Source organism: Drosophila santomea, chromosome 2R (genome assembly GCF_016746245.2).
Source record: "Drosophila santomea strain STO CAGO 1482 chromosome 2R, Prin_Dsan_1.1, whole genome shotgun sequence".
In the NCBI taxonomy this organism is placed as follows: domain Eukaryota; kingdom Metazoa; phylum Arthropoda; class Insecta; order Diptera; family Drosophilidae; genus Drosophila; species Drosophila santomea.
In genome coordinates, this window is record NC_053017.2 from 13,179,631 (window position 1) to 13,204,778 (window position 25,148).

Genomic DNA, 25,148 nt, shown 5'->3' on the forward strand with positions numbered 1-25,148 from the left:
TGCACGGTTGGAAATCCAGTGGCGAAGCAAAAATAAAAAATAATAAAAGAGAAACAAAGAAGAGGAAGGCAGAAGTAGCTGAAAGAAAAGCGACGACAACAACAAAAGCTGATGAATACGTGCGTTCGTGTGGGTGCCGTGCATTCTGCGTACACATTTACAAGCATTCGTACGCTTAAATTAAATACTTTGGCTTAATTAAATACTTCCGCGGCGTCGTTGTCGTTGTTGTTGTTGATATTTTGCCTCTTCTTCACGCGTTGTCTACGGTTATCGATTGTCGCCGTCTCGCTTCCCCGTACGCAGCGAGTTGTTTGTTTGTTGTTTGTGTCTGTCGCTCTCACTCTCCCCGTCTCCCTGTCACACTCGCCGCCGTCGCGTTTTGTTTGTGTACTGAAAAGAGGCAGCAACAAAATAAAAGCCAAAAGACTGCGAATAAGCATAAATAATAAACAACGAGACAAGTGCAAAAAGCGCAGCGAAAAGGCCAGGTAAAAAGAAAAGCTGGCGCTAACGGTGAAAGTCGCGATTGTGTGTGCAAATGAAAATCCAGTGTGTGCGTTAGTGTGTGTGTGCAAAGCAGAAACAGAAACCACATTTGTTGAATAAGAACAACCGGAAGATTTTTCCTTTGCCACCCACGAAAATTCAGCACAAAAGGGCCAGGCAAAAAGGTAGTTCTCGCGAGAGAACGATAGAGAGCGGAAGAGAGAGAGGGAGAGAGAATTAGAGTTGCAACGCTCTCAACGCTCTCCTTTTCGGACACCTTGCAACCCTTAGAGAAATGCTCTCACTGCGCCGACCGTTAGTTGACTGCTTTCTCTCTCGTTCGCTCCGTCTCTTTCTCTTTGCTCGCAGGTTTCCACTTCTTGCATTTGACTGACATTCGCCAGCTCGGCGTCGAAGTGGAAAAACTGGGAAAATCCGAGTCGGAAAAGCTCCTTGCGAACGTTAGAAATTTTCACTTGCCCACCATCTCGTGTTTCTTCATTCACATTTCGTGCGTGTGTGTTGCCAAGTGTTTCGGAGTTTTTTGGGAGTAAGTGAAGCAGAGTTGACAATCAGCCGCCAGTCGATGAACTGTCATCCAGACTTTCCCGTTTGACAGGTGCCCAGTCGCACATTTTCACATTCAGAGTTTCTACCAATCGGTTCTTTCGCAGCACGCTTCTTTTAAAAATCAAACTATGTGATTGCAAAATTAAAAAAAAAAAAAAACAAGGAAAACGGAAATCGTTTAAAAACCCAAAATTAAAAATTTGCCAAATTAAAATTGAAACTGTGTGTGTGCACTCGAAATTGCGACTATTTCGATTTTGTGGTTGCCGCGTTCCACCATTTTGTAAGCGAAAATGCAAACGAATGGAGAAATAACAATTGCCGCCGCATATGAAAACAAAATAGAAAAGCGCACGTCACAAAGTTCAGCGTTCAGCTTTGCCGTTCAGTTCCATTAATGAAAAATCCACCCCCACAACCAAAACAAAGTCAGCCGTCTGTCCGTGTGTCGCTCTTTTCCCTCTGCCTTTGTGTGTGTCTGTGTGTTTGTGCGTGTGTATGTGATTGTGAGTGTGCGGGGCATTTTCCATTTTCCATAAGGGTTGTGCTCGAAACGGGCCGAAAAAGTTTTTCAAGTTTACTTTTACGCGATTTTCACAGCACTCATTTTTTTTTCACATTTTTGACAGTACCTTTTGCACCCTTCGTTCGTCCTGCTTTTACTGCTTTCTTCTGCTTCGTCTTCTTCCCATTCTTCATCCTGGCATTTCGGCCCTATTCCTTTCCTCCGCTTTCTTACCGTTCCCTTTTTGCTTTGTTATTTGCCGGCGCTTTTCGTTGCTTTTCCATCTGTTTTTGACAACTTTCCGAGGGTTGTTTCACAATTTTCCTTCGTTTTGTCCTTTGATTAATGCCCTTGGCTTACCTTTCCAATTAGAACGCATTATGCATTCTCATTCATATAGCTTTTCCGTTATGTATTTCCACTTTAGCCATTGTTATTTACCAAAAATTGATTGAAGCCGAATAATTAACCCAATTGGATTCCGATAGGACACTATTAGGCAATATTTTTATATATATTTTTATAACAAATGGTTTTTCCAATTGAGGTTTATTTTGAATTCTTAGTTCTACTTTTATAGTACACTTGGAGAGTCTATACGTTTCAAAAAAGTGCGATTTTTATAATAAATTAATTATTCGTTTAGAAGAGCTTTTGATTGCATGTAGCCCCATTAGGATAAAAATGGTTATGTGTTTTCAACAAGTGGGACTTTGAGTAAATTAAATTCCCCTTGATTTACCAAAACCATTTAAATTATTTTTATGACACATTCAAGCCGCGATTCGTGCTTAAGTGGCAACCAGGGAATTGCAGGAAATTGAAAATGCAATTTAATGCCAAAGTTTCGCCTGCGGATTTAATGACCAACAAAATTATTACTCCAATTTGAATCGTAATTTTTTTTTTGGTTTGGTTCTTTGTACTAATAAAGTCTTCACCGCTTGTTCTCTCTCTTTTACACGCCTTGCAGCTGGTGAATCCAACTCACAAGAACATCCAGAGGAAACCGGAAAATTTATCACTCAAATCACAAGTGCAATAAAAAGTTGAAAGTGTTTTACACAGCGCCAAAGAAGGAAGTTGAAGCGAGGCGAATAGTAAATAAATGAGAAGAAGAGCCCACAACAGCTACACCATCATATAAACAACAACCCAAACATCCCACATTCAACACCAATTACAAAGTAAACATTTACAACTCATTTCTCGCCCAGGAGATTCGAGTGTGATCCACACAAAAGTAGGAAAAGAGAGAAAAACAAGAAAAATCTCGCGCGCGTTTTTAAAAGCGTTAGTAACCAGATCTCGAACTTCGCGCGGCTTCGTCGCACGTCAATTGAATATATCTTTCGCGCAACCACTGGGCTAAGGCCTCAAAAATCCGCCAAAATTCTACACCAACAAACTTTAATCAGCCCCGAGATTTCGCTCCAGTTCGCAACGGCGACCACAATGCCCTACAACGGCGCTAGTAATGGCAGTGGCGCCAGTGGCGCCGGCGGAGGGGGGGCCACCATAGTCGTCACCGAGGGGCCGCAGAACAAAAAGATCCGCACCGGAGTCCAGCAGCCCGGGGAAAATGATGTGCACATGCATGCTAGGGTGAGTACCATTACCTGTTATGTACTTCAAATTGCACGTTGAGGGTCCTTCGATTTTACACTTGAAAAATAAGCTCTGAACTCTGAGCACAAGACATTGGGTGTTTCAATGGCGATTGACAGTTTTATATGTATATTTATCTTTATTATCAGTTTACGTGTACTTTTAGTATGAAGTTGATCATTATTTCCATCTTCTGGATTGGAATATCACACTTCAAAAGCACTTGAAGTTAAAGTTATAAACTTACAAATTCTAGAACTGCTTTCAAAGAATTTTCTTTATCCTCGGTCTTTATAACTGCATGAAGATCTGAAGTTCGTAAAAGCAATTTGCAGTGCAGATCCCACCTTTCCATCGGCCCACAAAGCTCGTTTGGGGGGTGGGTGATCCAGCGGAGCCACCCTTATCAGATGCGAATCCAGTCCAGTATTAATGGGTATTTTCGGGCACCCGCTCAATCAGCCCTCACCACCTTTGCCCGCTTCCTGATCCCTTGTGTGTATTCTTTTGATGGGTGGCCATGGGCGTCAGGGGCGGCTGGCACTGCTGATAAATCCGCTGTAGTGATGGTGGTAGTTGCTGCGCTGATTGTGATAAAGTTTTTCCGAATTGGGGGTTGAAGCGGCCGACTTGCATGGAGCTTATCGGGCAGTCGCGATTGCTAGTCTGTTCACGATATCGTACAGTTTTATCGAAGATAGAGCGTTTTTTATATTCAATATTGCTGCAAATTTGAACGAAAATCAAGGCAGATAGCTTCTAATATAAAGGTTCGAGATTGTTTTATTTCACGAGAACAAAAAGTTGTTGCTTGTACTTCATTAAATCAAAAAATTCTATCGCAAAATGGGAAATATCTAATGATTATATTCTGCTCACGTTTTGTGTAAAAGTTTTCGTTACGATGTCATTAATACTTCGTAAAGGGGATCTAACTTCTATTTAGTGCCGAATTCAAGTACCTACTTAGGAATTCAAAAGGATTTGCTTGTTTCTAAAATTCTAAAATATATTCATAAAGTCAACATAGTCTTACGTTAGTTGTATAAAGTAGGTAGACTTGTAACATTTAGATCTTTTATTGATGGGCTACACATGCATACTCGATTGCTGCAATATGTCGAGTAAATTTGTGTTTACAGCAGCGTTGAAGCTGGCATTGCAATTAGCTTGCAGCTTTCCCTGGCCACCGGCAACCATTGTAATTTTCCACAGCCCGAACTTGTGTTCTCACCCACGCCGCCTGCAGCAACAGCAATTCCGAGTGCTGCAGCAACATCAACAGCAGAAGCATCAGCAGCAGCAGCAGCAACAGCAATTGTTGCTGCTCTTGTTGCGTTGAGGGCTGGAAAAATCGATTTTCCCCAGCGGCGGTTGCTGGCTGCCTGGCTGGGAAAACTCTCGTTAGCCGGCGCTTATCTGCGCTCGATTCGATAAAAATGTTGCAGCCTGGCAAAGGCAGGCGTTAATAAAGTTCGGAGCACATGATAAACAGTCAACGTGTTCGATGGTTTATCGATTCGTGGCGACTTAGTCGCATCACTAGCTCAGGAATATTACTTAATTTCGGCGGGCGTTTTTCCTTGCGAAAAATTCTTGTTGTGTTGCCGGCGGATAATGAGAAAATGCCAAAAGAGTGACTGGAAAGAGAGCGAAAGCGAGTTGTATGCTCTTCTTGCGGCCGCGCAAAGTATGCAACAATTTTTCTCTTTGCCTGCGCTCAAACAACGCCTAATGGCCTGCTCATCTGGATATATATGATATATATTTTGTATAAATATATACATATATATTTATGTATATGTGCGTATATATTCATATCTGTTCGTGGGTGGCCTTTGAGCTGTTGCTTCCGCGTGACGCAGCCAGTACCGATGTTGCTGCTGCACGTCGCACACACTTGACTTGACAGCGCAATTAGCACATGAAGCAGCATCTTCTCGTCGTTTGAAGAGTGGCGCTCGTCGCCTGTCCTTTTTTCGCAAAAATCCGCTGGAGCTGTAGCTGTAGCTGGACTGGTTGGAGCCGTTTGTCGCTTGCCACTTGGCATCGTTTACGCTTCAGCTCTACTCAGCTAGCTGTGGATACCTGTGGACCCATGTCCCATGCCCCATGCCCCATCCTATCGCATCCCGTGCCCCATCCCAAAACTGCGTACGTGCCCAAAAGGCGGAGGAGCAGCAGGCCGCCAGTTGGTTGCTCTTCCATGTGATTAAGTGCACTCGTAGGCGGATGCGATGCGCTAAATCCCATGAACGAGGCAAAGCCAGAGAACTTTGGCCCACTCATCGTGTGGCAGGTTAAACGATTTAGTTCTTGCCCTTTCGCCAAAGTAGGGTGGAAGATCAGGCAATGTGTCAGCCGTGAAGAGGGTGGCTTTGCTTCTTGGCCAGGGGCTCTCGGCTCATGGAGCTCTGACCCACTAATGACGGGGTAAGCCCCTAAGCAGCGAAAGGGAAACCTAATACAATTTGAACAAGTATCTGCGAAGGAATTGCACACTTTTCTGCGATGCTAAGCAAGCTTTAAGTCCACTTTATATTGAGTACCAAATTGTAAGCTAGTATTGCAATTAAGTTGTATTTTTTCTAATTTTCGTGTAACCACATATTATTTGTTCTAGGACTTGCCGAAAATGAAAAAACAATAGTTGAATTCGGCTTAGCTCAGAAGCCTTGATTAAAATTTGGCTATACAAACATGTTTTAATATAGTTCAATTTAAAGGCCTGTTTTATATATGGGCGATGCAAATGTTTGCTTAACACTTTCCTACTTTTAATATAAAAAACAAAAAAATACGAGTAAAGAATTTGAATGCCAAATAAAATTCAAGCAATTTTCCATGCGTTGCAATATTCAATTTGGTGATTGTTTGTTTGTGCTTTCGGTGCTGTATCTCTCATGTCTGAAAATGCAATACGCCAGCCACCAAATTTCGTCTGGCATCTGATAAAATCGTCAACATCAGCATACACGTCTGTCATTTGCACTTTTCCCCCAGACGCACGTTTCCCAATTTTTTTTTTCCTCTTTTCATTTAAACCGAAAGGGTCAGCGGGCAATGCGTTTGGTGGCAGCAACATCGTCACCAAAAACGCGATTTTCACAGCCGCCGATGCGTCTGGCAGCATGACGCATGCTACAGCATCGAAAATCCACATCCATACGCTCCGTACTCCGACATGGTCATGGCAAATAAATTCTGCATCCAGACCCCGCCCAGCCAGACCAACGTCCCAACGTTCCAACATCCCATCATCCTACAACCAAACCATCCTCCACCAACCCATACTCCACCAACACATCCACCCAGCCATCCAACCATCCAACCATCCATCTATCCATCCAGACAGTTATAAATAGAGCAGGCAGGCTGGCAGCCTGGCAGCCTGGCAGACTGCAGTCTGACCAGCGGACGATGCATCCTTGGCAGCCACTCCACTGAACTCCACTCCAGTTGCCGCCACTGATGTGTTCGGCAAAGAATCACAAGCCATTTTTGGTGGTGCGTGTCTCGAGGCCGCACAAGACCCGCATGCAACCCCAAAAATGGTAACCCATACCGTGGACTAGATTTTTAACCTGCACAAAATAGAGGGCCAATCTAATGGAACGGATGCAGTGGTCAAAGTGCACTGCCACATATACCCTTCTCCCGAATCCAGTTCCTAATTAAATGCAATGGCAATTTTGGGGGTTGCTATATATGTACATCTTCAATTTTTTTGGCTTTTCCGCGATCGTTTTACCGTGTTTGGTAAAAGAGTAAGCCTGACTGACCAGCAGCTGCTGGGGCTGCTGGGTCGCTCTCCGTTTATTAAAGATAATTGATTTTTATTGTCTTTCACGTTTCAAGTTTTAATTGCAAAAAGTTGCCATTGATGTGCCATCAGGGGTGGCATCAAAGGCGAAAAGGGGTTGCTGCTGCCATCGGTTGTTGGCCTTCGTTGGCTGCGGTGCATTACACCCTTGACTCGGGCTCCTGTTGCAGTTGTGTAATTGAACTAATTGAAATTGCTGTTTGCCTGGGACTTTAAGGCGCAGTGGCGAGTGTCCTTGGCATCCTCTCTTTAACCCTCTTAACGAAAAATGCATGCCTTCGGCTAACTAATTGGCTTGCTGACAGTTGCGAACGCCTAACTAAGCTATCTTGTCTTAGTCACAGTTTTGGTGATTTTCCTCAAAGTCTGCTGGTGAAAGCCTCGAAAATCGGGCAATTTGTCTTTGATGTACATGGGAACCTAGGACCGCATTCCGAGCTTCATCACAGGGCTTCGTGTGGCAAAGGTACTCGGCTAGAAATGGTCAATTGTTGCAACGTCGTCAATTGTGGGTTCTTTCGTATCGATGGTCAATTGATTTTCTCTCTTTTGCCCAATTTTCGGTCATAGGAAATGAAATTCCTTCTCTGATTCGCATATTAAATTAGGCAGACAACTGTGTCCATTGTGAATAATAATTTTCCATGTTCATATTTCGGTCAAAGCCATCATAAATTCATATCTGAAACGAAAGCCTAGTCCCGTACTAGAAAACAAACCAACTGAGTTTATGAATTCTTAAAGAGATCAACCAGTAAGAAGACTTTTTCCGAAGTGAAAAGTTGAGATTTTCTTTCAGACAACGGCATGAATTATTTAATTATTTGTTGCATTCCCTGGGTTTTACACAAAGACATTGTGTTCCTTAAAAGTATTTTAAAATGAAAATTGAAAGATTGGGTTGTAAGACGAAGGGCTGCATTGAATATTTTATAAAAATTATACATGAATTTCATATTTTATTTAAAATTCTTTTAATGTATAACGATTTGCCAAATTGGACTAAGCTTCTCAGAAAAAATTACCGACTTCCATTTGATGAATTGAGCAATCAACAATCGTTCCGAAAAGAAGACATCACCATGATGACATGATGACGATGCGGGCTGGGAGTGATGGCCTGTGTTAGTAGCGTTTCGAATTAACACCTTGTCATTATATTTTGTTAGGTTTTCTTTGGTGCGTAATAAGGCGATTTCATGGCATTAAAAATACATAATCTAAGACAACAGCACAAGTGCGATTCTAAAAATAAATTGTAAAGTTTGTCAGTTCGTTATGTTGTTGTTGCTGTGGCTGTTGTGGATGAGTTTGTCGACTTAAACTCCAATTACAGCAAATTATGAATCGTGTAGAAACAAAGCAGCAAGTATTTCTTTGCGACAAGTTCAAGCAAAAAGTTCAATTTCGACGCGCTGTTATGTTGCTGCTTCGTTTTTCTCCCCGTGGCCAAGATACATTTGGTTCCCCTGCTGCTATTACCGCTGCTTTCTTTATGTTTCGTTCTTTTCTCTCTTATTTTTTTATTTTTTATTTTTGTCATTTACTTACATTGCCTGGTGGATATATAATATATGGGCAAAGGGAAATGGAGAGCACGGGGGGGCAGTCGTGTATTTGCCGGATGTCATGCTGGGTCTCTCTCGAAGGTCGGAAGTGTAGTTTTTTAAGTACACGTTTATATATAATTTGATATATGGCGCATTGTCATTTGCCATCCTATATGGACAACTACATATGTATATGTATACGTACATCTGTGTGTGCATATTGTCTTTGGGGGAATCGGATTCTGCAACTGTATCTGGAAGATATGAAATTGGGCAGAAGTAGTAAGTGCAGCGCGGGTGATTTTGCTTCTTGCTTTTTGAACCAAGAAAATGGAACACAGTTGAACGAGGTCATCTAGAAATGTTTCAATGACTGAAAGAAGATGAGATGGGGCAAGAAATGCCTTAAAAGTGTTAAGAACTTTTGTGCTGAAAATATGTTATTTTGTAGACTTCATAAAATGTTAAACTGATAATTCTTGTATGAGGAACTATTTTTAAACGTGATAATCGTACCATTAAATATTATCAACTGTTAATTCCTGTTTTGTTTAAAATTGCTAGAATTTACAAGTTCTTTATCAACAATTATGAACAAAAATACTAGATAATCCGGATAATCTCCAGAATCTGCATATTTTCAATTTGGGGATTTTCAACAATGAATCACCTTTCACCTTCACAACAACCCCATAGAACTTAGCATATAGCCACCCTTCCTGAGAGTCGTGTCAGCTGGAAGCGGGCACACTTATTTATTCATAAACGCACTTGCGTATCCATCGAAGGTTCTTTTCAATTTTAACTTATTTTGGGACCCTTTATTTACACTCTCCATCGGCTGAACAATCAATGGATCATCGACTGCTTTTGTCGCTGACATGCGACATACTTTTAAATGCCAATTACGAGCGACTGCTAACGGTTCTTGAATCCGTCGCTCTTCTTCATTAGCTATTACCTTCCATGGTGTATTGTTTTTTATTCGACGCTACTGCTTTTCAATATTCCACGCACAAGCTGTCACTATCTATCTGAACCCGAACCCAAACGGATACCCATGTAATGCAGCACTTTGGAAACTTGCGTCAGGTACACAGAGCAAAATAGTACCGACAAGCACTAGTTTTTGTAGTAAAAACTGATTTCCGATTGACTGAGCTGGTTTCAATTGTTCAAATAACCATAAACCTGTGTAAGTAATCGTTTTGAAATCAACCAGGCAATTAAAGCTGTGTTGAATTTCGCGTCCGGAACCAGTTGGGAATTATAAACTCACAGGGAAAAGTGCCTAAGTAAAACCACTGAAATAACACTTACTAGCCAAACACCATTAATAGTAGACTACTTAACTGAAACAAAGGTCTACCTTCGAATGGAAAATCGAAAAGAAAATTTCAGGATCTGCCATTTTTTCCAGTGTACTTATGTGTGCGTGTGTGGAAGCGAAGTGGGGGCGGTGGGTTTGTGTGGGGATGAGAAGGTAACGCCGTGACTTGCATAGAAATTTACTTTTTTTCCGTTCATTTCGTCGCCTTCGTCGCCTTCGACGCCGCTGTAGTTCTCCAAATTCCTTTTCCCCAACTTTGGGTCTTGCCTAATTCGCTACGCTACAATTAGTTTTCATTTGCCCGTGCCGCCTTTGCTCGTCGTACCGCCTGCCACGCCCTCCGCTCTCCAGCCTCCACCCACAACTCTCAACCCACCCGCCGGCAGCAGAGTTCTTTCGCATTTGCCATCACATCTCTGAGCCAGTTTATTTTCACTTTGAGTCATTACAACATTTTGCCATGTTCTTTCTGCTGTATTATTGCCATTATGATTATTGCGTGCCACGTTCACTGCTGCTGCTCCACTCCACTCCGTTTCGCTCCCTTTTTGTTTTGTTTTGTTTTATTTTCCAGAAGAATTCTAATATCTTTTGGCCGTAATTTTTCTGTTTTTCTTTTTTGGTTTTTGTACTTTTTTCTTTTTTTTTGTTCGCCTATGTCGAAATGAAATTCGTGAGTGAAATACCGTGATGCAAGTAAACAAAAGGCGCCATAATCAACGAAGAAAACTTTTCCTCAGGGCGCATTATGAGCTTTTGGTTAGAGGAGAGTTGCGCCAAAGTATCTTACGATTAACCAAGAACCGTACTTTTAGCCATGCGGACTGCAAAAATGTGTGTGCCTGGCAATTTGATTTGCTGCTGAAATTTTTAATTATGATTTTTGCCGCTTCCTTAGGTTTAAAAGTTTTTTTTTGTTTTAGGTATTCGCTTTTTTGTTCTAACCGCTGACTAATGAAATTTCAGTCCATGTGCAGCGTGTGCAATGGATGATTGTTTATGACTTTACATGGTTTTACCTCAATTTGATTATGCACTCAAAATGTTAAAGCCCACAAAGTTTGTCTTAATGAAAGTCACTTTCAGAAAAGTATAGTTAGTCAGTTTAGCTTCATAGAATATTATCTCAACTTTCATATTACCACGGGCAAAGTAATCCGAAATCATTCTTAATGTAAACAAATAGCATTAAGAGAAAGTTTATTTCCGTATTTTGAATTTTTCCAGCTGAGGAAAGTTAAACACTTGCTTTCATTTTTATCAACTTTTGCATATATGCAGAGACTGAAAAGTTGTGCGAATTAAGGCAAAGATACTTTATTTATACTTGGAAATACATGTTAATTTGATCATTCATAGAATTGCAGCTCTAAATGAATCATCAACATTTTGTGATACTCATCCTTCCTGCCTGCATCTTCGCCAGTGCGTTTTTTCATGCACAGATACTTTTTGCACTTGGCTTGCATTTAACGACCTAACTAATTGATTTAAATATGTGCACGTCATACAGATTGTTATTAAGCCATTTGCTGGTGTTTAGCATCTATTTGGCCCGCTCCCTTTTATTTTCTGACCCTACAATCACAACGCAATCCATCTACGCCCGAGCATTTCACAACTTTTAAATGCAAACAAAAAGCACACAAAAAGTGAAGTGTGGAGCAAAGAAAATAATAACAACAACAGGCGGAAGAGTAGCTGGATATGTATCTTTATATGCAGGCGAACCAGCTGTATCTGTACGATTGTATCTGCATCTGTATCTGTATCTGCGTTCGCCTCAATCGAAGTACACTTTTGGGTTTTGTTTTATTTTTCGTTTTTTTTTTTTATTTCTGGGACTTTGGCTTTGCCCCTTTTTGAGTGTAATTCGTTTTGCTCTTTTTTGGAAATGATTGGTTTTTTTTTTGGTGTCGGTTGTTGTTGTTATTGTTTGTCATTATTTGTGCTTACTTCTTCCCGATTTGTCGGTTTTTCGGATTGCTTGGCTTTGCTTTGCTTTACTTTACCGCTGCTTAAACATTATTTGCTGTTATGTAAGCAGGCCTCGACGCATATTTTGTTTCAATTTCATTTTTTTATTTTTTTCCACGTACTTTTCGGCATTTCTCTGCTCAGTTTCGGTTTTTATTTCATTTCGGTTCTTTTTTTGAGCTGCTGCTGCTGCCACTGCCGGCGTTTTTGGTTCATGTGCATGTGGATGTGGATGTGGCCACATTATTTGGTAATTGCCGTGGTGTGAGTGGGGCATAACTGTGTGTTGGCCAGGTTATTGAACTTGAACGTCAAGTGACGTGTGGCCTGCTCTCTGGCCCTCTGTCTCTGTAACTTTTTTTTTCAATTTTTTTGGTTCACTTTTCTGGGCTGGGCTGGGTTTTGTTTTTCAGTATTTCAATGCTTTGCTTTGCTGCCGCCGTTAGAGTTGGTAGTCAATTGTATCCGATGGATACAATTCGAGGCGAACTGGAAAAAGAGAGAGAAGCACTAATGATTGCAGTCCGAACAGCTGAACTTCAGCTGCATTTCGGGCAGGAAATGAAGTTTCAACGGCCGAAAATGTTTATTGACATCGGATACAGATAAAAATAAAATATTGTGGATTTAGGTTTAGGTGCATGTAAAGTTGAGAGGAAAAACGTACATTATTTGCAATTAAACTCTGGGAAACTAAATGCTTATAATTGAGTTTATTATTTACCAAACTGCCCCCTAAACCTGGTTAATGTAATTAAGCCATTTCATATCAATTCGCCATTCCCAATTCAAATTGCAAATAACACTTGCGGTCTTTATTTAGCAAATACCAAACGTAAAATTAATTAAAACCTATTGATAATTGCAAACAATGATAAATACTAAGCAGAAATAAATGGCTTTCAGTAGCAGTAGCATAAACACGAAAAACGCCAGTGTCAACAAATTATTTTGTTTTATAATTTAGTAGAACGATAACAATAACAAGCTGACAATTTGCTGCCAGGGGGACAAAGAATATTTATGCACTTCAGGGGCCGCAGAACTTGTCTCATTTGAATTTATTTTATTGGCCAGCGGAAAAGTGAAAGACAAAACCGAAATAAATAATAGAGGCGAACGCGCGGCTGCCGACGAATTGGGGGCGTCTCAATGGAGACAGTTTATATGGAATATACATACATACATATTTAGATACATATATATCTTACGTTGGACCGGTAGACTAATTAGATACAATTCCAGTTGGGCTGGCATGCCGTTCTCAAAGCACGTTTTCCCTCAGATACATTGCGATAAATAGCGACGAACAGCGGTTGCAGCTGAAAACACGTTTCAACTTTATCGTTTTCCCGCCCAAGTACCACCACCTCCCTCCTACAGATATTTTCCCCCCGATCTCCACAATCTGTCGCACTTTGTCGCAAGTGAACGTGTTGTTCTAGTTGGCAATTGCACATGTTTGTCTGGCCAGCAGCTAACAGGTATCCCCCAGATACAGATACAGATACGATAGCCATTACTATGTGCCAGTGCAGCAAGAAAAGTTATTATACACAAACGCAGACGAATTCGGGGAAAAGGTAATTTGTGTGTGTGGTGTTTCCAGTTATGAGGAGGGTGCAGTTGTTTTTGTAAGCCAGAAACTATAGAAATAGATTATATAACGATATAAATGGAAAACAAAGGTTCATATGTTCAAAAGTACTTATCTTTGTTTTGTTTTTGTTTAAATATATAGTACATACTTTCTTACCCTTTTTGTATTGTCATTCAGTTCTTCTGGCCCTTTTGGCGCGCAATTTTATTTTGGCCGCTTTTGACTCATCGACCTGCTGCCGTCAAGTCATGCGGCCAAAATTGAGAAAAGTAAAAATGTGAGAAAGGAGAAAAAAAGCCAAGAACTGTATTTGCTTTCTCGCTTTCTTCTGGCTGCGGGCGTTCTCCCGCTCTGCTGTTGGCTTTCTTCAGCGCATTTCTCGGCGCTCTCTGGTGTCCAAATAAAAGAAATTGTTTATGATAGCATTTAATTGCTCTCAAAACTCTTTGCCAGCGCTTAGAATTTGTTGATATTTCCATTTAATTTTGCTTTGTTTTTTTTTATTTTTGGGTAGCACTTCTAACGTGGCCCACTGTGTCGATTGTAATTACTCAATTGCTCATACGCCACCGCTGCTGCTACTTCTTCCTCTACCTATGTTTCAGTTAAGTACATAGATAAAAAACCAAATTAAATAGAATTGTTATTGCTTTGGGTTGTCTTGGTCGCTTTTTTCGGCAGGTGCTTGAACTCTCTCCCTTATATATTCTCTTTTCTTCTCTGGCGTTTTCAACGCTCCCTGCGCGATAAAACAATTAGAGCACCTTAAGTTATGCGTACAGAATTCCAGACGAACGCTGTTATATCTTAATTAAAACTATCATAAGTATGGGTAAATATAATTTTCCTTACAGTTAAGCATTTTAATTTTGGTAAAGTGGAAGTACAGTATCACTGAACATTCATTAATTTATTATAGAATAAACGGATTATAACCTGTGAATTTGAAGAATTATTATGTATTTTGCACTCTATTAGCCAACTACTTAATCGTTGAGTCTTTGCAGTCATGTCTAGATTTCCCAAACAGGTTAAATCGATTTTACCCAATACAAAAATCTGTGCTCCCTGTCGAAATGTTTCACCTTTTATGGAAATTTTTGCAATGCAGCGCCGTAAATTTTTTTGTTGATTTTTTTCGAAAACGTGTTTAGTGCAGCAAACAATCTGAATCAATGCAGTTTTGGAGTCTGTATGGTGGACTTTTTGTTTTGCTTTTCTTTATTTTTATGCGCCGGTTTACCTTCACTGCAAATGTTCTCCATGTTGCTGCTGTTTTTGCTGCCGCCGCTTTTGAAATCCAGTTTTGCGCAGCTGCAGCAGTTGCAGTCGCTGAGAATCGAAAAGCGCAGCCGCAGAACAGTTACGAGGCAAACAACGCTGACAGAACAGCAACAACAGCTACAATACGATAGCAACAATATGAACAGCAAAAACAATAACAAAAGCGCAGCCGACAGCAGCAACAACAAGAGCATAATTTCGCTGACCCACTAAGTTAGCAACAACATAGCGCGAAATATAATTAAATGTGCGTGTCTGTCAATGTCTGTCTGTGTGAGTGACAATCACGCGGCGATTGAGATACAGTTTACATTCAATAAATTGAAATAAAAAAAAAATATTTTAATAAAATAAAATTTAAAGTACAAAAATGCTAAAGTTTCAAAAGGAACAGAATGAACTATAAGAGAAATTAATAATAATTTAAGCATAAAACATTGTTTTTAAAATCTAAAAATATTTCTTTAAGCTAGGAAGTTAAAATATACATCTTAATTTGCAACATTAAGAACTGCTATGCAAAATCTTAGTTTTAATAAGATGTATCTTTAACTGACAAAAAGTATCTTGTATCTCAAGGTGGCTGTCAGTGGAGTTAATTCGAACAAACCTGTTTGCTCTGGAGTAAAAAAGATTTCAAAACGGTTGAGCCTGCTATCTTGAGGTAGCTGAAGATATCCAAATGATTATCAGGTACAGAAGCTTCACAGTGAAAAACGGTTGGGGGTAATAGCGTTAGCCATTGCAAGCGTGAGCATCGTCAAGTGCAGCGCTTGCAATTTAAGCCCCATTTAAGGTTCCATCGGCAAAAAGCGAATCGGGCCGAGAAGCCTGGAGCGTTAAAAATGAACGTTAAGATATAAAAAATAAAAAAAAGTTCGGCGACGGACGCGTGAGAGCGTATGAAATCGCGAGCGGGAATCGAACGGGAGCGGTCATGTGCACCGCTCGTCTGCATTGCGAAACCGATGAATTCGCCTCTTGCCAGTTTTTTTTCGCATTTTTTTTTATTTATTTATTTGTTCTTTTTTTATACGGTTTTTTTTTTTTTTTGGCCATGCCAACAACGATTCTTTGTAGGCCTTTCTTTGCCTGCGTCCGTTTATTCGCTGGCGTTTATTTTTATTTCTTTATGTGTTGCTAACGGTGCTTGGGCCTTATTTATATATAATTGTGTGTCTTTCACTCTTTCGCCGATTCGCATTTGTGTGTAAACACGTTTTTTTTTGGAGCTGCGCTTTGCGAAATCGAATGAGAATTGCAGTGCGAAATGTGCCGGCACTTAACCCATTGATGCCCCTCCAGTTTGCATGCGTGCACAATCCAATTTAAAAGTTCCAAAAAAAAATTAAAAGAATTAAGGATTTCAAAATTCACCAACAAAATGTTTAAAAATAATTCAAAGTAGTTCGAAATTAAATATTATACATTTTCAGAGTGATCTTAGTTTTATACTCTAAGTAACAAAGCTATAAATGTAAATAAGTAAATAAATCAATTTACAAAACGATTTTATCTTTAAAAGTGTATTTTGACAAAATATTTAAAATTGGTAGATTATGTATATCTGTATCTTTGTGGCTTTCTTTTCGTGCCCTTTTCATTCGGTTTTCGAATTTTTAAGCAAACTTTTTATGGTACGTACTGTAAATGCTTTTATGTATATACTACCTATAGGTGTATACATGTATGGATATGTACATATATATATATATGTATATATCCCGATCTTTTTGTACGTTTGCATTTCCTTTTTCGTGCTTTAAATGTATTGACCCAATTCTCTGGCCTGAGAGTTGGAATTTCGTTTGCATTTCGTTGAAGCGATTTATATACAGTCACCGATTTTTGTCGTTTTTAAAATGCTGGGGCTTTCATGAATTTAAGCCCAATTGCATTTGCATAATTATGAGACTGTCAACTAGGAGCCTATATAAAGTGCGCTTACATATTTACTACACATTTTAATTGCTTTGTGCATTTGCGTTTTGCCGCTGTGCCTCATAAATCTTTGATGTGTGACACTTAATTCGGAAGATATTTCAATTAAATAGCTGTTCCGTCTAAAATCATTTCATTCAAATTGTTGTGGAAATAAGTTTGCAACAAATCAGAAACTAATTGCTTTGTGATTGAATCATTTGATTCTGCATTTTATGCTGTCAATCGTCTAATGAAAAGTCAATAAACTGTGTATTTTGGCATAACATTATGCACTCACACTGAGGGAAAATGTGCAAACACGGGTAGAAGGTGATTCAATTATTTTTTGTTCGGTTTTTCTTTTCCTCGTGGTTTTAAACAGAGCCATATTTTTGCTGCTCCCTCATATTAATTAATATATGCTGCAAGTGCAAAAAAACTTGGCAATTTGATGGTTTAAAAAAATGTTATTTATGCGCAAGTTTTTTTTTGCAGACCGATTTGCTGTGGGTGCCCATACTTTTTTATTTTCCGCCACTTGTAATTTATTATTGAAACGATTTCATTTAAAACGTAATAAAGTTATTAATGCCCATACGAATCGAAAGTTCCGTCTGTCTTACATAGTTGTCATCAATATTAATATCTCGCTCTAAATGGTTTTAAATGAATTGTTAATCAAAATATCTCAGTGATTAACTAGTGCCTCGCTTCACAAGGACCGTTTAATTTTTAATTAATTTTCCGTATATTATTATTTATAAATATGCCATATGTATGCCGTTTATCAATGGCAACCGCTCAGTAGTAAATATTAAAATGTACTAATTGCATTATGTTCTCTCTTTATCTCTCTTTGTAGGTAAGTTTACTGATAGCTCCTACCACTTCGACAATAATTTATGGTATGTGGCTTTAAAACAATTTACTCGATTGACTTGCTTTGCTTTAATACGCTTTGATTGGCTTCCCAATCAATGGTTATCATAGATTAGAAAGTGCAATCGAGATTTTAGTGTGTGGAATAAATCGTTTGCAACTAGTGCAGCTGAGAGAGTTAATGGCAGCTGGAAACAATCGCTGCCGTTGATAATCAAATCACAGTTGGCCAACTGGCCATAATGGACTATATCGTTGGCCTCGTTTTTTTTGTTGTATTGTATGTGGGATATATATCGCGTTATTGATAGCAACGCTCGGCCAGCCATGGCGAACTCGAGTGTCGAGTGCCTCTGCGCCATATAAGCCAGATAAAAAGATACAATACTTCAATTTCATTTATTTATGTAGCGCACTTTGCATTGTTGGAATAACAGCGCATCAGAATGAGCGACAGTTCGTTCACACCAAACACGCATTGGGAGACAACAAAAAATTCCACTTTCCTCGCTGCCTTGCGCTTTTTTTTTTTTATTTTATCGTGAAATATTTAAATGGTTCTCTGGCACATTTCGCTACTGATAGCACATTTCAACAGCAAGCCGGCTAAAAAAAACAAGGCAAACACCTAAGAAAACAATGGGAATGGGAATGGGAATGGGAATGGGACTGGCAAACAGAACGGATCACCTACCTCTCGACGCTACAGGAAAAACATCTCGAAAATACACAAAAGTGAGCTAAGCGAGTGCAAGGTGACAGAGAAAGTCGATTAAATTCATTTTATATTTGACTGCATTTAAACGAACACTTTTTATTGCAAAGATAAGATACTGGAGTTTATTGAGCTGTAAATTATTTTAAAGTAGTTTTATTCAAATTGAATTCGTTAAAGTTGCAAGTGTGCAGATAAAGTATGCAATTTGGGCATTAAATAGGATACAAATTTGTAGACAATGGCTAAAGCTGCATAACATTAAACATTAAATAATCTATCATATAAATTAAACATGAGTATAGGGCAGTAGGAAAAAAGTAGCGCCCAAGCGAAACTGAAAACGCCGAAGAAAGCCAACAACAATAAAGTGAAATGTGTTTAAATATTGATAAAAAACAATAAGAATAACAGCGACACAAGCTGGAAAAACGCTGTTGCACACAAAGAAAACGGAGTGAAAACAACAACAATTCGACTGGCCACATGTGTTAATTTGCGCTCACAGGTGAAAATGGGTGGCACTGGGTGGTGGCGGTGGCCTTTCAGTGGGTGTTGCGGGTGGTTCTTTGGGTGGGGCGCTGTGTTTTGTTAGCCAGGCGGACAGACAGAAAGACAGAGGGGCAGAGGGACAGACCAGGGGGCAAACTTTGGCAAGCTGCTGACAAATATTTAATGCCTGTCGAGTTGAGCACACGGTGTTCGGTTTGCTTAGATCCGCTCGATTCAGTTTCAGTGGGTCAGGTGCAAAGTGGTGCAGTGGGTGGGTAGGTGGTTGGCTAGTGTGATTCAGCGGGGCACCGTGGGTATGTGTTGTGTATGCACAAACAGCACTTGTTTCGCTTTTATTTCCCTATTTGATGATTAACACATTTACAGTTGCCGTTGTCGTTCGCATTAGCTGGTGTTTATAAAGAAATTAGGTGCTTTAAAGGTGCGAGTTTCGAGATGTGAATGTATTTTAATAGTTACTTTTCAAGTTTGAAATTTGCTCTAAGAGTAAAGTAGCATAGTAAATAAACATGCACTTTGCATAATATCATAATAATTATGTTAATATTATCATTAATTCAACTTAAATAAACTTTGCGCTTGTCTTTCCGGAACATAGTTAATTATGTCAACTTTCAAGAAGAAATTTAGAGTTATTTAGAGTTGCTTTGTTTTTTTAAAGTTTCTCTAAGTGCAACTAAAAATTTGTTGACAGGAAATATAAATACCTTTACTCTCAGCATTCAGTTTTATTTTATATATCGGTCTCAGGGAAATGGGTAATGAGGTGGCTCCTCGGACGAACGATGCGGCTCGTTAATTTAGTGGCCGCCAGCGAAGATAAAGATTCCGCGGCCAAAGTAAACATTTGAATAGAGCCAGCAAATTGCTCCATCTCCCTTTTTTGGCCATCCCCCACACTCCCCCACTCCCCCACAATCCCACACCCAAATTCATTTTGGGATTAGGGGGCGTGGTCGCCCTCCTGGCGAGTGGAGTTCACGCCGCTTTGTTTGCCTAGTCGTCGTCGCAGGTGGTGTTCACGATGATTATGACCGTGGTGTTTGCTCGGAAAAAGTTTGGTAAATGAAATTTTTATCGCACTGCAATTGCTGCGAGCTCTCTTTGGCCATAAATTTGGCCGACAACTACATGAAGTTATTTTTGGGGATTATTCGGGAAGTGTGCGTAAAGTGTGGTGCTTACCACTTCAAGTGGGGAGCTTAAGAAAACACGGTAATTCGTCTAAAATCCGCTTCAAGTGCAAATAAAATGGGTGTATATTGTTAGCCACAGTTCCGTATGAGAGTGGCTAACTACGGATTTGTCTACTGTAGTTTAATATTGGAATAAATATAAATGGATTGCCCAATTGAATGGAAATGATTGAGTTATTTTCAGTTCCCAATTAGCTGCGGTCCATATAAATGTGAATTTTCCGAAGAGCTTATTAACTGCTCATTAAGTAAATGATAAATGCTCGTGTTAAATCGGCCAGACACTTATTTCGTTTTGGCGAATGGCAGCGAATATAGATTTTTGGCATTTGGCCTAGAACTGATATTATACGGCTCCCCGTCATGCACGCTGTAAAATAGATCAAAAGCGAAAACGTTGCAAAACCCAGAATTTGCACTGGAAAAATAAGAAAATAATTGAAGTATATTATTATTTAATATATATGTATGTATGGCCAAGGTCTATACGAAAACGTATTTAGGTCGGCACGTGCCCATGTTTTATGTAAGTTTCATTTTTTGCGTTGAGAAAAATACGCTTTTCACCCACTCGAGGTGGATTCGATTACGCATCAAGCTGATTAGTTTTGCTTTGTCGGCGCTTCCCGGCCGGCCAATTGTCAAGTTAGAAAAATAGCGCAAATATTTCAGTCATTGACGTAGTCCAATGGTCTAAATGAAACTGGCAAAAAATAAAAATAAAGCGAGAAAATGGAACCGAAAATGCCGTTGAAATCTGTCGAATGCCGCAGACAGACACACTTGCAGGAATCGAAACACCTCGTCGCACAATGAGGAAAATTTCAATTGTGCACGCCCAGCAGTGAGGAATGTCTACCCAATTTCACAGCACCACCGCACCATTCGCACCACCCAAACCACCCGCACCACCATTGCCACTCGATGATGCTCTTTTGTCCATCTACATCATTCCACATGACAGACAGAGATTGCGTGAAAATCTCTGAGATTTGTTGACATTTCTGCTTACATTTAATTCAATTGCCCGGTTGTGTGTGGTGCACCAAAAATAAATATAAATTAATCTTATGCTCATGCTCATGCATGTACGATTTACTGTGTGTTTCTACGCAATTGAAATTAGTTTTACTAAATTTAATTTAATTAAAAGCCCAGCCCCAAAAAAAAGGTTGGCCGCATTCTCAGCCCATTTCCTGAATTGTACTACTACATACAATGTGCTCTTTGGCAATCAATTTCTGCCGCAATAGAAATTTATTTTCCTGCCACATACCCCCAGTCCGTTACCTTGCATGTATTTTTATGCGCATTTAAAAGCATTTTCCATAAATAAAAAAACTATGAAAAAAAAAGGAAAAGAAGAGCAACCGACAAATGTATAGACGAAACGAAAACCCAAACAGACGAATTAGTGAAGATTTTCACATGAAAAGCGGCGCGTAAATTGCGCGCAGACCACAAGAAGATGCGAAGGAGGCAGGCGGCAGGCAGCAGTCGAAAGGGGGAAATGAAAATGAAAATTGTTTTATGTTTGAAGCGCCCAAAAGATTTTTCCACATAAATTACATGCACACGGCCGAAGAGGCAGCTGTAGCAGACTGTTGTCATAAGTGATCAACGCGGTCAGACCTCAGACCCAAGTCAGTCCATCCGCCCATCCACCCATCCATCCATCCATCTATACATCTGTACCTCAGTCCCTCTGTCCATATGAGTATCTCTAGTTTGTTGCTATATCCACTGGCACGTCAAGTGAACTGACATTAAAATGACGAAAACGCAAATCAACAGCAAACAACAAACAGCGGCAGCAAGAACTTTCCGCCTTCGGCAGAGTTTGTTGAAAAGATGGATGGATTTATGGCTCATTTTGTTGTATTCCTTCCTTCGTTCCTTCAGTTTTCGTCTATTTTATTTTTTTTTTGCAGGTTGGGTGTCTGGCCCGTCAATAGTTTGTCTTCGGGAAAATGCCCAAGATGTTTGAAGAGGTTAGGGCTTTTCCATGTCGTAATTAAGTCAATTTTCTATTGGGTAAACATTGAATGAAAAAATAAATGGGAAAACTAGATAAGAAATCGATTAGGCAAGCATTGTTTATAAGTACATTCATACTTTTAGAGAGGTTTATTTCGCAGCTATAAAAGCCTTCATTTTTTTAAAGAATTTTTAGAAAGGTATTTTTTACTACAATTATATTTCATTTTTCTAATTTAAAGTTGCCTAGTGTTTGTGGATTGTGTTTAATTTAGTTCAGAAAATATTATCTTAATAGACCACACTTTTCCACATTGGCCTTAATCTCTTCATGTGGCCCAGTGCTCGCACTGTTTCTAATTGAAAATCATTAGAAAGCAAAGTACATGCAATTTACTTTGCTCATATTGTTCGTTGTACACGTCAGCTGAAAAAAAAAGTCGTGGGGGGAGAGAAAACTACAAGCACACCAGTACGGAAAACTCAAACGCCGAACTAATGACAATTTTCAATGCCCCACGTGCTCCTCAACCGGCTCCGCCCCCAACCACAGTGCCCCCATCCCCAACTACCACACGCTGTGACTAATGAGCGTTCCTAACTGAGATAAGAGATCTGGCCAAATGGCCGAATGCCTGAATACACAGAGAATTGAGAACCGAACCGAGCTGAAATGTACTGAACTGAACTGAACTGAACTGAACGGAATAGAGCAATTGCCATTTGTTACCAAGAGATTTTCGAAACAAATCAGATACAGATACGAAACATAGAAATCTGTTTACCGCGTACTTATGTCATTCATGAGAATGTATCTCTGACGTTTGCGGCCGCAGAATTTCGAGGTGCTGCTGCTTCTGCTGCCGATATTAATGATGATGATGATGATGATGATGATGACGCCGATGAGCAATGCCAATAGCATGCGATACACGCTATATATTATATAGTTTAAAAGGTTTGTCTTTGCCAAAATGATTGATTGCCGCCCAAGTAGCGGAGGTCGTTGAGAAATGTATCTCGCAGATACAAATGCAGTGCGGTGACCAGACTGTTTATAATTTACACATTGTTTCATTATTCGTATCGTTTCGTTCAGCATTCTCTGTAAATCCATTTCACTTGGACTGTGCAGTGCTGTGCTGTGTACTATTTCCTTCTCTCGATCATTTTTGATGTTGGACCAGACCACTTGACTTGGACTTTTGATGTTTTTACTTTTGGCCTGGTCTAAAACAAAAACCGCGGATCTCTGGCACTCGCTCTTGTCGCTCACTGATCTGCAGCATTTAATTTGATTGTGGTTGTTGTGGCTGCTGTTTTAATTAAATTTCGCAACGCAAACGTTAAAGAAAACATTTTGTAAATTGCATTTTATGTGCAATTTTCGTTCGACATTTGCAGCGGGTCTTCGTCTAGGCGTTCGCAACCAAAAAAAAAAAAAAAAAAAAAGAGAAAAAGAGGAAAAACCTAAAGAGGTGGATCTTCAGGGGGTTGGAAAACCGCCGGGAGTGCGCCCGTCTGCTGGCAGAATACAGTGCATCTAATTGCGAGTAACAAATGCCGCCTCATGTTGCTGTCGCCAGACATTTTCCTCCGCTTTTCCTTTTGCTTTTGCCTTTCCTTTCGACTTTTTTTTTGGCACCAAGGCGGGGACGACGATGCACAGACGATGAAGCTGCCTCAGTCTCCCAGAAATGAAGGACACCAGCATATGGATGCCGGCTAGAGAGATGGGATGGACAGTTCTGGGACTGCTTGGGGAGGAAGTTGATTAGCTACCTGGGACATTGGACAGCAGCAAATGAGCTGAGCAAATGCTGCAAATGGATCATCTTGTCCAATTTCGAATGAAAGGGCATCATGTGGATTTTCTTGTGAATCTGTTTTTATGCGTTTTTAATATCAGACAAACCAATATTTTCTCAGAGATAAGCAGTACGTAATTTAAGGAAATGCTGTGGTTTCTGTTGTTAATGTATTCGTTACGGTTTCGGTTTTAAATGAAATCAGTTGCGGTTACTCCTATGTTAAGAGTTTTTCTTCCTGTTTAGATAATCTCTTATTGTTAACTAAAAAAGTAGCTGAGAATTCTAGCTAACTGTGTATTCCACTAACTAACTAACTTTATGAGCAGCTTTGTAAACTGAAAGCTAGCCAGGATAAATGGAATCCTATTAGTCTCCGCTTTACTTCTGCTACGAAAGGTATCTTGATCAATTTGTAGCACTTGCTCTGCACAAATTAAGCTTTGCACATTTTATTCTGAGGAATCCTTGTGAGGACAGTTTGGCAAACACCAGTGCATGCTTCAATTGTTTGTCTGCCGGATTGTCATTCTTCTTTTGATGGTGTGTCTGCCTGAATCGGGCTATATTTCTTTCTATTTTTACTACCTCGATTCTTTATCTGCGATTCTGCAGTTCATTGCGATTGCGACTCAACCCAGCGGCAATTTCTTCATCTTCATCTTCATCTTCATGACGGCGACACATCGTTTTCATTCTCCCTCTCTGATTTTAGCTGTTTTTTGGGTTTTCTTTTTCGTGGATTTCTTGGCAAACGCATTTATATTGTGCACTTGTATCTGTATCTATGTATCTGCTGGGATATCTGTTGGCTGTTGGATGGGTGAGGCTGCACTTTATAGCGACAGCGACCGCTTGATCGACTGAGTGCAAATTTCTCGAAGCAAAATTTATTTGTGATTTGCAATTCGCAATTTGCATGGACCGGCCGACGTAGTGAAATTTTGTGGGTAATTCATCTTCATTTCGTTGCGGTTCGAGCTGAAATGCGTTGCGGTATGCAGCCACGACACTGCCTCGCCTGCCGGCTATTTTCAATTCGTCCGCTGCTGTGCTAAAAATGTTTCAAATGTTTTTAACCAAAAATAAACCGAATTCAAAACAGAACCCAAAAAAAATAAAGCCCAAGATAATGCCTCTGCCAAGAAGCGCATGCAAATTGTGCAGTTGCTCTGAAGTAGGCTTTATGCAATTAAAACCAATTTCCCAATAAACACACCATCTATCTATCTATCTGTCTATCTATCTATCTATCTTGCTAGCTATCCAGCCATCCGTCCATCAATCATTTTAGTATCGCTTTCTGTTGTTTTTATGAAATTTAATCAAGAGTTTCAAATTCTGTGAGATTGTTCCCAGTCTGGTGGGGATGGATTCTAAAAAAAATTCAAGGAAAATTGG

At 39.9% G+C, this 25,148-nt stretch overlaps 1 protein-coding gene across 20 annotated transcripts in view; it reads left to right on the top strand.

Moving 5' to 3' along the window:
- The window catches only part of LOC120445381 (heterogeneous nuclear ribonucleoprotein L), a 102,222-nt gene continuing 77,074 nt past the window's right edge, over nt 1-25,148 (top strand). For 6 of the 20 annotated variants that reach the window (XM_039625774.2, XM_039625775.2, XM_039625773.2 and 3 more), the window contains exons 1-2: nt 1,206-1,342; nt 2,538-3,169. In XM_039625774.2, coding sequence (XP_039481708.1) covers nt 3,020-3,169 — 150 coding nt within the window. In that variant the 5' untranslated portion in view covers nt 1,206-1,342; nt 2,538-3,019. Of the gene's footprint in view, nt 492-918; nt 1,040-1,135; nt 1,343-2,537; nt 3,170-25,148 lie in introns of those variants that run through there. The other 14 variants (XM_039625772.2, XM_039625769.2, XM_039625768.2 and 11 more) reach the window with 10 other exon arrangements.